Here is a 17,500-nt window from a genome sequence, read left to right as displayed (position 1 = left end):
ACTCTTTTTAATGTCTGTGGAACAGAAGAACCATGTTGAGTTGGGATAGCAGAGGTGGGACAGTGTCACATGTATGTACAGGGCAATGTCAAGATTACAAATATGACAGGATCATCTCATTGGCTCCAATTCCATCTAATAACACAAGACCCACCCCCCCCACAGGCTGATTGGATACACAGAGCTTATGTTATCGCTCCCTATGACCCCCTGCCCTGAACCCCATACTCTGGGACTCATGGCAGTTTTCTTGCCCATGATGGAATGTGTAGGAGTTTATTATAAGCCCTGCTTTCCAGAAGGTGATGAATGGGCCCTAAAAACATGCACCTGGCCAATCGTGTGTCAAAACCAAGGCTTCTGTGGAGAGAGATTTTTCTTGTTATTATCATTGTATTAAATCTGGCTGTGTTTTCCTTTGGTGGCTTTGGCGTCCTATGCAGTAGTGTTAAACATTTGCAGAGAGTTTAGGCCTGGTGCAGCAGGAAAGTGATTTCTGTGGCTGCTGGCCTGGGCAAACTTTGCAGCTGCAGAAGCGACCTCCGTGGAGGGAAAGGTAAGGGGATGAGTCTGGGAAGGGGGAGAGGCTGGAGCATAGAGGGATGAATGGGGCATTGGGGCCTGACGGGCAGGGGTAGATGTCATGTCCTGTTCACCGGGAGCCACAGTGCTCTGACTCAGGCGTGCCTGCATCCCTCTAGGTGATGAGGGTGGACTCAGGTGAGTGGGAAGAAAGCAGCTGGAGGTCCACCCAGGGTGCATTTGGCAGAGGATGGGACCCTCTGGTCTGCACCTTGCCCTCCTTCAGAGCAAGACATGCAAAGTCTGATGGATCCCACCCAGCTGGCAGAGTGATGTCAGGAGATAAACGTGGCAGGGAAGTTTTGGGGGCGGGCAGCTGGTCACCCACGTGCATGCAGGATTCACACCTGGGATCCCAAGCCTGGTCTAAACCTCTGATTTCTAGGATGAATTGAGGAATTTTCTACCTCTCCCACCTTGGGAACTTCTCTTTTCCCTGCAGGAGAGTCTCTCAAAGGAGTCATTCTGGTTCTCAGGGATGTTCTGAGCTTTGCGATCTAGTTTTAGGTCTTCCTGGAGAAATGAACTGCGTTCAGCACAAAGAAAGGTCTGTCATTTGATGAGGCTTCAAGTGCTGCAGCGCCAGATGCCGCCTAGAAGAGTTAATTTTATCCCTAAGGAAAGAAGCAGGTGGGGGTGACCACTCTCTGCTTTCCCACTCTTGGAGCTTGAACTTGGTTCCCTAGTCCCCTCCCCTCCCCATCATCACAAAGGCCGTAATGAGTTACTTTGTTTTTCCCTTTCTTTCCACTCTAGGGCCACGAGCTCTGTCTTTAAAACCCCAGTAGCCGGCAGCACAGGGGGAAGCAGCCGCAGCATTCTGTTGGAGGAGTGATGCTAGAGGTTTCAGGTGGTGGGGGGATTGTGGGTTGGCCCCTAAGCAGCTATATCTTGCCCCAACCCTACAGGACCATAAAACCATAAAACCCTATATGTAGCCTGGGATGAAGGGAGAGAACCAGCATTCCCAGGTTCTGGCTCTCATCTCATCTCAGAAACAAAACATCAAAACACCACTGGAGTCCCCCCCATCTTCCCTGTGTATCCACAGCCCGCCCCACTCCCCCCTGTCCTGCCCTCCCCAGTCACTCCAGGTCGATTAATCCTCTAGAATTACAGGCTGGAAAATTCAGCTCTAGTAGTCAGCAGACAGGTCTCAACAGGGGCTGTGGATTTCAGACCGGAAGCCTAACCTTCTGAGCCCACTTAAGCCCCTTTCCGCCTGCCAGTCGGTGCCACTACAGACAGCGCTGCGGGCAGGATGCCAAGAACACCCACGCTGGGAGGTCCTTCCGGGCCCTGACGTGATGGAGAGGAGCCGGGGGCCCTCTGGACCCATTGTGCTTAATTACACCTTACTCTACAGCCTCCTAATCATTACAAAGACCGGAATCTGATTAAAAACCCCATCCATTTCAAGCCCTTCCCATAATTCTGATCGACAACTTTAACCGCAAATAGAGAAACATCTTATCTCTAATAAAACAAGTGCTGACAGAAAGATGGATGTCGAAAACCAGCCATATGGCTGACACGATTCCGCGCCTGGCCATGTTCACAGCGTGCAGCTTCCGCAGAAAGAGATGACACTGAGAAGCTTGAGGACCCGCATTTAATAAATCGAACTGTGCTGGCATCATCAGGATATTCACAGTTTACAGCAGGAGCTGTGTGTCCTTTTTCACTTGCAGACTTGGAGGTGTTTTAGGAGAAAGTGACTTCGGTGAGCTGTTCTGATGCTTAATTCTTTACCGACCCGGGTGCCTTCAATGTGTCATCATGCCTGACCTCGTTCCCCTTCAAGTTTTCATGGTGTTCCTTCTACCTCCACTCTCGGGGGTCTCTCCTTGCCATCTTCCAGGGTGGGAGCTTCTGCTGCACGCTGGCTGGACTCAGCAGAGTCCGGGCAAGGTTTGGGGCACGACCCCTTGGCGGCCAGGTCCGGCGGGGCTGGCCCCATCTCGTCCCTCCGACTCTCCACGGGACCCTCTCTTGTGACCCCTTCTGGTTTGGCAGCTGCCTGCTCCTCTGCCAGTTTCACGATTTCCCTTCCAAGCCTGTTTACTTCTTCTTCCTCAGAAGGTAGCTGGGGTAATGAGGGATGAAAGTGCTTGCGTTGGTTCCTGTGACTCTGATTTGCTGGGGAGCTAACGGCGGGAATCCCAGCATCCTCCCGCACTGTCAACGCCTCGGCAGCGGCACGACTTTCATCTCGTTCTTGCTTCTGAGCCTCCCCTGAAACAGACCAGGGACAGCGTCAAACCTCTGGCTGGAAGTCAGCCCTTACTTCCCCTCTCCTCCCAACCTCAGGCCCACTGCTGCCAGGCCTCCGACATAGAAAATCCTGCTGAAGGGAACACAGGACCCACAAAAAAGAAAACAGCCACTCTGGTGATTCCTGTGTCATTAATGGAGGGAAAGGGATCACGTGGGCCATGTCTGTAACCCCTCCTTTCCAGGCGCCTGGTTATCGCCTGCTTCGCTCTCTGATGGTGGTTCCTTGTGCCCATGAAATATTTAACCTGAGGACAAAGGGTTTGTAGGTTCTGTAGCTCAGGGAAGATCTGGGGCTCTTTAGTAATGAAAAGAGGTTCTCGCTGCTCTCTGTGTGGGAAACAGAAGGAGAGTTAGGGAGGGATTGAGCACCTCCACCCCCATCTCCATCAGCACCTCATTCTTTGATGCAGACCACTTGTGCTTTCTCACTTTCAATAAAGTGCTGTATGCAAAAGCAACTTCAAGCTCCCTACCCCGCCTCTCTAAACTGTTCTTTCTAAACCTGTACAACAGAAATTCTCTAGCTGCAACTGGAGGGGGATGGGAGAGAGCATGGGGCCCTGAGAGCCAGCATCCAGACCCCATTTTCCTATTTGCTTGCTTTGTGGTCAGGATGACCTGTTTGGCCTTCTTTTTTTTTTTTTTTAACATCTTTATTGCAGTATACTTGCTTTACATTGTTGTGTTAGTTTCTGCTGTATAACAAAGTGAATCAGCTATACGTATACATACATCCCCATATTCCCTCCCTCTTGCGTCTCCCTCCCACCCTCCCTATCCCACCACTCTAGGTGGTTGCAAAGCACTGAGCTGATCTCCCTGTGCTATGCGGCTGCTTCCCACTAGCTATCTATTTTACATTTGGTAGTGTATATATGTCAATGCCATTCTCTCACTTTGTCCCAGCTTACCCTTCCCCCTCCCCGTGTCCTCAAGTCCATTCTCTACATCTGTGTCTTTATTCCTGTCCTGCCCTTAGGTTCATCAGAACCCTTTGATTTTTTTTTAGATTCCATATATATGTGTTAGCATACAGTATTTGTTTTTCTCTTTCTGACTTACTTCACTCTGTATGACAGACTCTAGGTCCATCCACCTCACTACAAATAACTCAGTCTTGTTTCTTTTTATGGCTGAGTAATATTCCATTGTATGTATGTGACACATCTTCTTTATCCATTCATCTGTGGATGGACACTTAGGTTGCTTCCATCTCCTGGCTATTGTAAATAGAGCTGCAATGAACATTGTGGTGCATGACTCTTTTTGAATTATAGTTTTCTCAGTGTATATGCCCAGTAGTGAGATTGCTGGGTCATATGGTAGTTCTATTTGTAGTTTTTTAAGGAACCTCCATACTGTTCTCCACAGTGGCTGTATCAATTTACATTCCCACCAACAGTGCAAGAGGGTTCCCTTTTCTCCACACCCTCTCCAGCATTTATTGTTTGTAGATTTTTTGATGATGGCCATTCTGACTGGTGTGAGGTGATACTCATTGTAGTTTTGATTTGCATTCTCTAGTGATTAGTGATGTTGAGCATCTTTTCATGTGTTTATTGGCAATCTGTATATCTTCTTTGGAGCAATGTCTATTTAGGTCTTCTGACCATTTTTGGATTGGGTTGTTAGTTTTTTTGATATTGAGCTGCATGAGCTGCTTGTATATCTTGAAGATTAATCCTTTGTCAGTTGCTTCGTTTGCAAATATTTTCTCCCATTCTGAGGGTTGTCTTTTCATCTTGTTTATGGTTTCCCTTGCTGTGCAAAAGATTTTAAGTTTCATTAGGTCCCATTTGTTTATTTTTGTTATTTCCATTTCTCTAGGTGGTGGGTCAAAAAGGATCTTGCTGTGATTTATGTCATAGAGTGTTCTGCCTATGTTTTCCTCTAAGAGTTTTATAGTGTCTGGCCTTACATTTAGGTCTTTAATCCATTTTGAGTTTACTTTTGTGTATGGTGTTAGCGAGTGTTCTAATTTCATTCTTTTACATGTAGCTGTCCAGTTTTCCCAGCATCACTTATTGAAGAGGCTGTCATTTCTCCATTGTATTCTCTTGCCTCCTTTGTCAAAGATAAGGTAACCATATGTGTGCGGGTTTATCTCTGGGCTTTCTATCCTGTTCCATTGATCTGTATTTCTGTTTTTGTGCCAGTACCATACTGTCTTGATTACTGTAGCTTTGCAGTATAGTCCGAAGTCTGGGAGCCTGATTCCTCCTGCTCCATTTTTCTTTCTCAAGATTGCTTTGGCTATTTGGGGTCTTTTGTGTTTCCATACAAATTTTGAAATTTTTTGTTCTAGTTCTGTGAAAAATGCCATTGGTAGTTTGATAGAGATTGCATTGAATACGTAGATTGCTTTGGGTAGTAGAGTCATTTTCACAATGTTGAGTCTTCCAATCCAAGAACATAGTATATCTCTCCATCTGTTTGTGTCATCTTTAATTTCTTTCATCAGTGTTATAATTTTCTGCATACAGGTCTTTCGTCTCCGTAGGTAGGTTTATTCCTAGGTATTTTATTCTTTTTGTTGCAGTGGCAAATGGGAGTGTTGCCTTAATTTCTCTTTCAGATTTTTCATCATTAGTGTATAGGAATGCAAGAGATTTCTGTGCACTAATTTTGTATCCTGGTACTCTACCAAATTCACTGATTAGCTCTAGTAGTTTTCTGGTAGCATGGCCTTCTTTTTTTCAGATACAAAATGAGGGGCAGGACTCTCTGATGGCCCTTCCGGACCTAACAAGCAAAAGAGGCTCTGCATGCCTGGGAAGCACTTGGGGAGTGAACTCTTGGCACCCAGACATGTGTGTTCAACACTAGACCCTGTGGTTCTCAGAAGTCAAGGCAGACCTTGACTGCTGTCCCCACACCCCAAGCCTCTAGTTCTGATACAGATTTGCTTCTCACATTCAAAAGAAGCCATTTTCCTTCTCTTAAGTCCTTTTAATGACCATAGAAATTTCCCAGGGACAGACATTCGACCAAATCTTGTATATACTCTAAAGCCTGTATTTAGTCATGGACCACTATGTATTACTTTCCTAAGAGCTCACTGACTTCAGTAAGTATTGTACCTGAAAATGAGACCATTACTTGTGCTTAAATGAAATTCATGAATATATAAATGAGTGACTAAAGCAAGCCTTGATTTTTAAAAAAGTAACTCTTCAGATCTGTTCAGCCAGGATAACGTATGTTAGTTCCTAATAGGTTCCTGTGCTCCCCAGCTCCTCCTGCTGTAATCCAACTATCAGGAGAGGAACCTTCCCTAAGGCTTTGCTACTGAAAGTGGGGTCTGTGGACCAGCAGCAGTGGCATCACCTGGCAGTTTGTTAGACATGCAGTATCCTATCCCAGACCTACTGGTTCAGAATCTGCATTTTAGTAAGGTCGCAGGCGATGTGGCTGCACGTGACAGTGTGAGACACACTAGAGCTGAAACACAAATATGACTATGCCTTTCCCCAGCTCTCAAACCTCCAAAGGCCGCCACCACCCCGAGAACAAAGCCCTAGCTTCTCCTGACATTCAAGACCTTCAGTGACCCAACATCCATTTACCTGCCATGCCAACTCTTCTCCTCGTGTCCTTATACTCCAGCCACACCGAACCCTTCACGGCACCCAGCCCTGCCCTCTGCGTCTTTGCTTACATGGTTGATGCCTCCGTGACCATCATTCCTTGATGCGTCAAGATGACCAGCTTCAAGAGTGAGCCCCACCTCCACCTCCGCCGTGAAGGCTGTTTGATTGAATCCTTCCACTGTCCTAATCCCCACAAGGTTGTGTCTGAACCTCCAAGGGAACTTCATACTTCTTACTTTTTTAACCCTTAAATTGTTACTTATGTATAATTAGCTTATAAAACGCACCTGAAGTATAAAATCTTACCTGATTAATTTTTTACCTTTGCCAGTAAAGGGGGGGCTCAGTAAATAGCTTATTAAATGTTTGAATCTATAGACATATACATGAATGCATGAATAAATGAATATGTTTGTACATATATTTCAATACCATCCATAAATAAATGAAAGCAGTCCTTGGATTTATTTGTTCCAGGTTCAGGTTACTAAAAGTTCTTAAAATGGCACTTTGAGAAAAAAGGATTTCTAACTCACACAATCATTTAGCTACATCTGTGGTAGCTCAGGGAAGCAGTCACATAATTTTCATACTAACAAATGAAAAAATGTTATAGTGGTTATACAGGAGACACGGGGAAACACGGAGTCAAAATGAGCCAGTTTCCAGCATGGTGCAAGAAGCTTTATTCAAAAGGAGTAAATTATGGTCCTTTCTGCGGCTAAATTTTTCACCAACGTGAGATGAATAAACTCCTTCTGGAAATTACTCTTATGAAATTACTTCTTCCAGGACACTTAATAGTATATTCTGGTGCCCCTGAAAAATTAATTAACCTTATCCATAACAACCTAACCCCTAAACCATTTGCGCTGTTTTTACTGTAGGTCAGGTTAATCTTCTCTACCTTAATTTACATCTAAGGGAGGGTGGTCTAAATTACACTGGGGCCTTTTGGTTCGCCGGTCCTTTGCCTTGTGCCATTTTTTTAGATGACATTCCGCTCACATCCAAATGTATGAATCTTTTTTAAAATGGCAAACCTCTGAGATTACCAGGTAGAACTTTTCAACTTTTGGGTGGTGAGGGGAATGGGGGCCACACTGCTGTCATCATTATAGGTCAAGGCACAGTCGCAATAAGGGGATGGACATGGCTGTAATTCTCTTGTCTGGTCCTATTGTGGATTTTTTTTTTTTTTTTCCAAGAAAGCCTAGATTTTCAGAGTCTCAGGACCGTAAACATATAGAGACCAGGCTCTGAGACTGGCTTATGGTTCAACAGCAGGATTTGCCAATCCTCTTCTCGCTTTTGTTTATCCAAAAGATATCTAAAAAGTACACTCAAGTAGTGATCAGAAGACAAAGAAAAGTTACTGAAAATACCACAACTCTTGAGCTAATAAGGAGGACCTCTGGTTATTTGCTGTGGGAGCAGAATCTTCCTTTAACTCTGTGATTCTGGAATGTTGACGCTTAAGCTGTGGGAGTTTTATTTCTCCTTTGAGAACAGACACATAGCATTGCCATTTATTTTTTATTTATTTATTTTTTTTCGGTACGCGGGCCTCTCACTGTTGTGGCCTCTCCCGTCGCGGAGCACAGGCTCCGGACGCGCAGGCTCAGCGGCCATGGCTCACGGGCCCAGCCGCTCCGCAGCATGTGGGATCTTCCCGGACCGGGGCACGAACCTGTGTCCCCTGCGTCGGCAGGCGGACCCTCAACCACTGCGCCACCAGGGAAGCCCTTGCCATTTCCATAAAAGAAAGATTTCTGAATTGGCTCAGAATTGGAAAATATTATTACCCCCCAAATAGTAATTATTCCGTGCTGCTTTAGCAAACAGAATTAGTATCATTAATACTTATTAATAACAATATACATATCAATAATGATGAGGCAATCAACTGATACAAATGCATTAGGACACAAATAGTGCAGAAAGAAAAAATATTTTCTCTAAAAGAAAAAAACAGTAGCTCTTTGTAGAAAGGATTGCTGGTCTTCTAAAAATGTGTTCCCTCCCCCCTAACATTGGCCCGAAGGGCACATTCATCTTCTTTTGTTAACGGGTCTCTGATGGGCTTTGTCTTCCTGAGTGTGAGCTGCTTTCAGTTGGAATTAATCAGAGATGCAGCCGTGATGAGGGCATCCCAGACACTGACAGCAGTTACATAAATGCTTCCTTGTTGCCACCCGTGCTGGCGAAGGACAGGGTTGGAACAATGAGAGCTAATGATGGAACTCTGAAAGCTATCATTTTGAATCAGGCCATTACTTACGCTACCCTTCTGAAAATCAAGCCAGGCTCAGACTCCATGTCAGGTTAGCAGGCTTGGGCCTGCCCGGGGGCTCAGCAGGCCACAGCAGACAGAGGGCTTTGGATCTCCATGGGGACACTGGATGCTGGCATGGGATGACCTCCAGCCAAGACATGTTCCAGACTGCACAGTGGGCTACGGTGTGTCACAGGCCAGCCTTGCAAACAGCCCCACGCTGCTGGCTAGAAAGTCCCCGCCTTGTCTTCTGGCCAGTGTGGGAACCCCACAAGTCAGGAGCTCTCTCCAGGAATTCTTCCCGCATGTGCTTGGGGAAACTCTCTGTTGAAATCCTAGACCCGTCCAGGCTTCTCTTCTTACCATTCCATGCACTAGTATGAGTGATCTGGTTAGGCTTCAAAACACACCTGTACAGAAGCAGGAGTGAGCCTTGCTGAACCCAGCTCGGATTAGCAGAACCACCCATCGGATCCAAAGACTCAGGATAAATAATACATAGCTGTTGCTTGAAGTTCTAAGCTTTGGGGTGTTTTATTATACAACAGCTAACAAGAGACAGTTGGGAGCCACTTGAGATTTTTGAGCAGAGTACAACCCTGATGGAAAGCAGTGCTCCAGAAGCTTCATCCCACAGCCGCAGGATGAAGACGGGAAGGGAGTAAGGAGATTCTGGGAGGCAGGAAAACCAGGATGGAAGCCTTGCCGAGAAGGTCAAGAGGGCCCAAGCCAAGCCAGAGGTGGAAGAAATGGAGATACAAGAAACTCTGAAGAAAGAGTAGCAGCAGACTAGATGTGGATGGAGAAGGAACGTGGACGGTGGTTGATGATGACTCTGTTGGATAGCTAAGTGACAAAAAGAGGAAGCAGGAAGAGTTGTGATGTCATACTTGAGAAGTCCACAGAATATGCAGGTGGGAAAATTTGTGCTTTGGGAAATATGGGACTGTAACTCTGCAGAGGGGACCCACTGGGAAAAAATGTCAAAAATATTTTCATAGAGGTGTGGTTGCAGGCATGACTCTGAGCAAGAGAAGATGGAGAGGAAATGTAGAAATCCAGGAAAGAAGCGTGACACCCGTGTGCCGGGTATATTAGTTATCTGATGCTGTCTAACAAATTGTCTCAAAACTTAGCAGCTTAAGACTCAGGAGCCTGGGAGCAGTTTATCCGGGTGGTTCTTGCGAATGGTCTCCAATGTGGTTGTCATCAAAATGTTAGACAGGGCTGTTGTCATCTGAAGGCTTGACTGCAGCTGGAGAATCTGCTTCCAAGATGGCGCACTCACGTGGCTGATGGCCGGAAGCCTCAGTTCCAGGCCACGTGAAGATCATGTAGGGCTGCTCAAGAATCCTCAGGACGTGGCAGCCAGCTTCCTCCAGAGTGAATGATCCCAGGTAGAGACAGTAAGGCAGATTCCACAAGTCTTTCGTAACTCGGCCTCAGAACTCACATACCATCACTTCTGCTGTAATCCATCAGTCACACAGACCAACGCTGATACAGTGTGGGAGAGGACTACACAGGGCACAACTGCCAGGAAGTGGAGATCAATTGGGGCCATCTTGGAAGCTGGTAACCACACTGGGGGCGGAGGGAGCAGATGAGCAAAACTCAGAAAGATGTGAAAGATAGTTTAGTCAGGGAAATGAGACTGCCACCTGGGAAGAGATCTGGTTCTCGACCCTGTTGCTTCATCTGGCACCTTAAATGGGCCCTTGATCCCCTTCAAAACACACTGCCTCCAGAAAGTGTGCCTGGTAAAGAAATTGTTTTCTCCATCCAACTGATTCCTAGACCACTTACCACATTGCCAGGCAATGTGCCAAGATTTCCCTGACGTTGGTACCACATCTCACCGTCTTATAGGTAGGGAAACTGAGGTTGAGGTTACCAGTCCAAGTTCTCACAGCCAGTGTGACGTGGGGCTGGAATATGAACCCAGGTTGCTCAAATCCTGACCCTCGCTCTTAACCTCTATGCCACCATGCTGAGAGTGCAGGGACGCTTGTTCTTCTGCAGGAAGCTCCAAAGGAGACAAACCCACACAGGCAACAAGAAGAAACATGAGGGATGACCCAACGGTGCCACAGAAGCTGCAGGAAGGCGAGGGACTGATGTCCTCCAAGCCCCTGGAGGGCTTGGCCAGGCAAAGAAAGAGCAAGAAATCAAGGGCCGCTTACCATCCTTGGGACTTGCTTTGTTCTCAGTGAGCTGCTCGACGAACTTGAGCAGTGGGGATCTCGACCTCTGCGTGGTGGGAAGAGCGGGGTCACCAAACAGTATGGTGTCTTTGCCTCCTGTCATGGAAAAGAGGAAAATGGACATATTATGTCACCACTGGAGTCACGGTCACACTCATCCCACACAAGGGGCTGGCTGTTTGGGTGAACAAGGCACCTTCTTCAGTTGTAGGGAGTGCTGTGGGAGGGAAAGGGCCAGCATTGCCCTCTCTGCAGTGCGAGGACCCGGCAGAAAGGTCCAGGGCCAGCCGTCTATGAGTCCTAGAGTCTGCTCAGGACATGGCTGCCCACAAATGCCACCGTTAAGGGGTAGCCTGCTATGTCTGCCAAAAACTGAGTGGCTTTGATCTGGGTGAGACAATAACAATAATAACGACAGCAGTAGAGTGCTTTGAGCGCAGGCTCTGGAGCCATGCTGTAGCGCTTGTGTCCTGGACCCCATCGCTTGCTAGCTGGGCGGCCTTGGGCAAGTCACTGAACCTCTCTGAGCCTCAGAGCCCTCATCTGTAAAGTAAGGAAGAATAACAGCACCCACCTCATGGGGTGGTAGTGATAAAATGAACTGATTCATGTAAAGCACGTAGGCATTTCATCAGCGCTCAATAAATTTCACACATTGAATTATTACTTTATGGTGGAGACAGAACTGCCGTCCACGTATCTCTGATTTAATTAGCTTTGGTCATTTAGATCGAATCATCAGTATGTCACAAGGCAGGTAGCATCAGGTTCCCTAAATGATCACAGCTAAACTCTACTTAGGACACAGAGACCTGCACCAGCCAAAGCCTTTTATGGATTCACGTGAACTCCCTGAGTGGATAGAGAAAGCCTGAGGCAAAGAGAAGGAGGAAAGGAAAACCACTACAACTCTACTTTTGAGGCCATGGCAAGGTATGGGGGTGAGGATGAGGGAAGCGTGGCTTTGAAACATGAGCTGATGAGCACAGACACATGGACACAAGACACGTACACAGGAAGTGATGCTGCCCCAGTGATGAGGAGAGCCCTGCAGGTAGGATTGGATCCCAAACTCCTGCCCATGAGCCCTGAAGATTCTCTCGGTGGGAACCACCATGCCAACAGCAAAGACCCTGGGGGCCATGGCCCAGCCCATGCTCCAGCCTCAACGGTCTGACTTTGGATGAGACCTTATCTGAAGCCAAGTCACTTGAACGTCTCTGGGGCTCAGATCAGAGGCTCTAAAGTTCTGACTCTACTCAATTTCAGGTTTGGCAGAGCACAGAATGGTATTTGGGTCAAGATGTCCACTCCCTTGGATAGCCAGGTGAACCTTGGTCTGTACCTCAGAGCCCTCAACTTGTTTATAATACTACCCTCCCTGTAGGCCATGCACGTCTTATTAACTTGATTTCCAAGACTGTAGTAGAGAGTTTGGCGTATGGCAGGTGCTTCATACACAGCTGATAACTGTGCATAAAATGGCTGATGCATTCTTGGAAATCCTGATGTCTTGGTGGGCATGGGGGCTTGCAGCTGCCACAGGCAGATGGAGTATGTTACTAGCAGCCATTGGTCTCTGGTTTCCGCTATATGAGGGTCATCCCAGAAGAGAAATCTGATAGGAGCTGACCCTGAAGTTCTCCACCAGCACAGCTATTGTCTCAAGTGGAAAAAGTCCCGAAATCTTCAGGACCACAGTCTGGAGAGGTTTCCCAAGGAGAATCATTTGAGTTATACCTTGGGATATTTTAAAAGGCTCTCAGAATGAAGTCAACCCAGTCAGGACTCTTTTGTGCTGCAAAGATAAAATCTAGAAACACCATGAGGAACTAATGGTCGTTATGAAGCCATAGCAGATGCCGCAGGTGGGCTTCTTTTGTTTCTCTCCACCAAGGCAACAGTTACTGTCCTCAAGTCAGGGACGGGACTGCAATTCCTGACCCATCTTTCTCTAGAAGGTAGGCTGGAAGCTCTCTAACCGTAAGGGGACTCAGGAAGAGGCACACTCTGCACTCTGTGTCCCAACAAACCTTCCAAGTCCCCTCTGCCCTGTGGCCAAGGAATCAGAATTATGGGCAGAGTCGGGAGCTGGCTGTAGCCGAGTGACTAAGGCACCAGGTGGATGGTGCGGGGAGCCTCGGCCCTTTCTACTGTGAGGAATTCTCCAGGGCAGGATATCTCCGTGGCTGTTTCCAACCACAGGGATTACCCACTCCGCAATGGCTCCTCAAAAACACTGGTACCAGCACATAGAACTTCTCCAGGGATCTGAGCAACAGGCATGCAGACAAGGGAAACAGAAGCCGCCATTCATCCATTTCCAGTCAAAGCAGGGGCTGGGGAGAAGTTAAAAACCTCCCTAAATCCCTGCCTGCAGAGATCATTTCCTTATCTGATGGTAAAATGCCAAGATTTGGTTTTTGCAAAATATTTGAAGAATTCAAAGACCTTCCTTAGAAGGCTCTCAGTTCTACTGTTTCCAACTAAGCCCGGATTCTATCTGTGTTGACTAAATCGAGCTCTAAACTGATGGTCTGCTATCTCCTAGTTGCACTTTGGTTCTTGGGACTGGGGAGTGGGGTGAGGGAGATCCACGAACTAGATGTGAACCACAACCAATGTAGGTCACACAGGCCCTTCCATTCAACTGGTGTTTGAGTTTCTGGAAGCCCTCCTCATTCCCTGTAATACAACGTCCCTCGTCCGCTTCTCCAAAATGTGCCAGTTACTTTCAAAATGCACATTTTCCTCCTCAGGCTGATGTTGAGAGTGGAGAACAGAGAATTCAAATAAAAAGCTCAAAGAGCCAGGCTCTGCTCTTGCCAGATTTTTTTCTGGCTTTCAGTATTTCTTTCCAGAGCATGAGCACATCCAGGAAATCTCCCCAGTCCCCCTCTCCCCCCAAGCATGATTCTCACCTGCAGACTCTAGCATAAGGCTGGGAGAATGAGGCTGACAGGTAGGGGCTGAGGAAGGTGGAGGGTCATTCCTCCCTGAAGGGCATGGCCAACCAGCCCACCCCCTGGCTTCCTCAAAATAGCCCCGTGCCTCTCCCACTTCTCAGGGACCCGTTAAACAGTCTGGAGTACACTCTGCTTTCCAGATGATTTTTCCATGTGGGCTGTGACATCTGTTAGACTTGTCTACTTCCCAGCAAGATCACACATTTGCCCCAACTTTATCAGACACCATCAAGAGCTATATATTGTTGGCTGAGAGAGCGAGGAGGGAGGGAGAGGAGAGTCAAAGGAAAATCATAGCATGCTCCAAGTCCAAGAGTAATTCTGCCTTATAGTAATGAGTGATGGGCTCCTTCACAATGGTCCTTTAAAGTCTCAGGATAGATGCTTCCAGCTTCTGAATTTTTCTTCTCCAATTCAACTTGCTTTGAGAACCAATCCCCAGCTGATCTTATCTATACTCTACAACCCCCAGCCCATGCGTATGTCTCTCTTCTCTGAATTGTACTTCCCCAGTGCAGGTGGAGCACTGAAATGAAGATCTGAACACCTGAGTTCAGCCTCTGTGGTCTTAGGTATGACCTAATTTCCTGAGCTTCTGTTTCCTTATCTAAAATGAGGGGATCAGACTAGATCAGGAAAGGGAAATATGTTTTCTCTCACATATCTACTCTGACCAAGAGGTGGCTTCTTGGAAAGCAAAAATGCAAGGCTGTTTTTAGGGCCACATGTGAGATCGGCAAGGAGTGATGTGATTGATTAGCAATGCCTGCCACTGGCAGGAGAATGGTGTTGGTTATATACACCAAGCATTTGCCATCCTTGAACTTTTTGCTCTCATCTGTCCTTCTAAGTCCAGCATTCGATGACTTGGCACATTATTCCCTCACACACTAACACCTTTATCACTTAATTGATACTTAATTATGTAATATTTTGTGCTTTCTTTTCACTGTTTGATGCATATTCATCTTACTTCCCTAGTGGGACTGTAGATGCTTGGAGGGGGCGAGGGGCATGTCTAGAATGCCTGGTACAGGACTGAATTCACAAAGCCGATGCTCAAAAAGGTATCAGTATATTATAGGTTGACTTATTAGAGGAGCCACTGATCCTTTCAAGATGCTGGTAAATAAGAGAGAGCTAGCAATTCTCTGAAGCCACTGGGACTCAATCCCCTCCAGCTGGCTTAAGTCCTGTGATTTGGCTCTTACTTGGGGAAAGAGGAAGAGGAAGAAGAGAAGAGAAAAGTGGAATAAGAAGAGGAAAAGGAGGTGGAAGAGGAAGAAGAGAAGGAAAAAAGAACATACTTCCTCTTGCCCCGCTATTCAGAAGGTTAAATGGAGACCACAGAAAAATGAGCAGACAGGAGAGACTGGTCTGATTTGCACTAAAAGAGGCCACTCCCCACCCCCCAATCTCACCATGGTTTGAAAATGATCATAAGGTGACACCTCATTACAACCCCCTTCATCACTGCACCAGGGTAATGCTATCGCCATTACATAAACTGTGTCAGATCAGGGGGAATTGCCGCTCTTTATTTCTGTCTTCCCACTTTGTATCTATGTGGAGGCCAGAGATTAGAACAAACATAGCTAGGACATAAAATCCATTCAGTTACTGCTGTCCAAACTAATTTTACCATTTAATATTTGCTTTGTGCTAATTGAATTCTCTATTTCAATTGGCTGTTCTAATCAGAAAAGTGCAAGGATACATAGAGAATGCATTTCTATTTATTTACATGCAGGGATGATATTAATGCACTGCTATTAGCCACAAACAAAGATATTTCAAATAGAACATACTCCCAAATCCTACGGAAACGTTGTAGCTCAGGCCTTCAGGCAGCAAAAAAAAAAAAAAAAAAAAAAAGGAAAGAAACAACTGTTATTGCATAATAGCCATTCTAACCTAGACCAAACAACAGCAGAGATAGGAAATTCTCAGCATTCTTTCATTTATTCAACTTCCATCTTTTTACATAAGTTGTAGAAATAAAACATTGTGAAATCTCACTAAGTCATTTGGAGAGAGAGAAAAAAAAATCCAAACTCCAGTACATGAACAGAAATAGCAATCTGACTGCACAAATAAACGAAAAATTTGCCTGACTGTGTTGAAATTCAATGCAATAAAAGAAAAGCCTTCAAAGGAGATAAGGTTTTAACTGCATCAAAATGTTCTTGTGCAAAATGGATCATTCAAATCCCCAGGATGGCACCCGCCACTAATTAGGTCTGTTAGGTCTTTTGACATCAAGTTCAAGGAATCTCTACTAAAAACTCCAATTTATGAAACACACTTCCAGGCAATCTAAGGTGGCTAATCAGATTTATGTTAAGAAAGCATGTGGTTTTGTCCATGTCCCCGTGGCAATGTTAATTTCTCATCCATTACAAGGAAGCAACCAATATGATTCAAGGGTAGAAAAGGGTTTGTGCAGAAAGGTTAAGTAACTAAAAATATTCGTACAAAGTTGTTTCCAGGGAAAGAGGAGGTGGTGGAAATGATAAATATAACTTTCTGGAGAATGTGAAGAGAAAGAATAGCTGACAGGGGTCTCATGGAGGGGGTAGTTTACCAGGACAAATGGGTAAATATAGCTAATTAAAGTGAAACATCAGTTTCTTCACACCCTGTACAACTGCAAAAAATAATCTCCAGAGGAAGTTTTGATTTTCAATCTATGTAACAAATGGAATGGGGGGGGGGGGGCGGAGAGAGAAGGAGGTTATAAAGTGCATTTGGGATAGACAATTGTTGGTTCTTATATTCATTTTTAGGACTGATGATTAAATTGAACAAGTCTTTGTAAGTTTGTACATTCATTTTTAGAACTGATGATTAACTAGAATAAATTTTTGTGAGTTCCTATATTCATTTTTAGGGGTGATGATTAAATTGAATACATCTCTATAAGACACCTACAGGGAAAAAAATGAAGCAATTTACCATACTCATAAAAGTTAAAAATAAAATGTATACAGACATATACAATGACAATTTCAGAATTTAGATTAGCAAAACTTCATAGTTCACCTTGCATATTTATTATTTTTTTCTGATTTCCTCCAAAATGATGGCTTCTAAGTTTAAAACACTTGTAGATTTCTCAGCAACGATCATCAAATAAAAGAACATTACAAAGGTAAAGTCTGCTCTGCAAATTTTCAAAACAAGAAACTTTTTTTTCAAAAAAAGAAAATTTTCATGAAGTTCTACTTACCTGGAAGACTCCACAAACCAGAAACTTCCAGAGTTCTTAATTTTTTCTCCAGTTCAGCCACCCGATTCCCTAGGATTCTGGAAAAGGGGAGAGAATGACAATAGACACCAATGAACATGGATCTCATCAGCTCTCAGGGCTGTGAGCAGGATACTTGGGAAGCCCCCTAGTGCCCTAATAGAGAGAACATGTTTTGAGACTTAAGATATATGCTAAAAACTGTGTGTGTGTGTTTGCTACACACACACACACTCTATTGGAAGTACATATGAAAATATAAAGTGAATAATTAAAAATGATTTTAAAATTACTGAAATGTTGCCATTCAAGTGAATCTTCTCACACAAAGGTAGCTGCACAGCCAAACAATGATTCTA

The 17,500-nt window shown here is 45.4% G+C and overlaps 1 protein-coding gene across 1 annotated transcript in view; it reads right to left on the bottom strand.

Annotated features, from left to right (window-relative positions):
* The window catches only part of CCDC149 (coiled-coil domain containing 149), a 98,922-nt gene continuing 81,422 nt past the window's right edge, over positions 1–17,500 (bottom strand). The window contains 5 exon segments of the mRNA XM_060012740.1: positions 1–2,426; positions 2,429–2,817; positions 10,908–11,024; positions 15,703–15,735; positions 17,124–17,200. Of these exon segments, the coding sequence (XP_059868723.1) occupies positions 2,382–2,426; positions 2,429–2,817; positions 10,908–11,024; positions 15,703–15,735; positions 17,124–17,200 (661 nt within the window). The 3' untranslated portion in view covers positions 1–2,381.

Source organism: Delphinus delphis, chromosome 5 (genome assembly GCF_949987515.2).
Source record: "Delphinus delphis chromosome 5, mDelDel1.2, whole genome shotgun sequence".
Classification (NCBI taxonomy): domain Eukaryota; kingdom Metazoa; phylum Chordata; class Mammalia; order Artiodactyla; family Delphinidae; genus Delphinus; species Delphinus delphis.
Note: the sequence above shows the minus strand (reverse complement) of the source record. Positions and strands in the feature narration are given on the sequence as shown.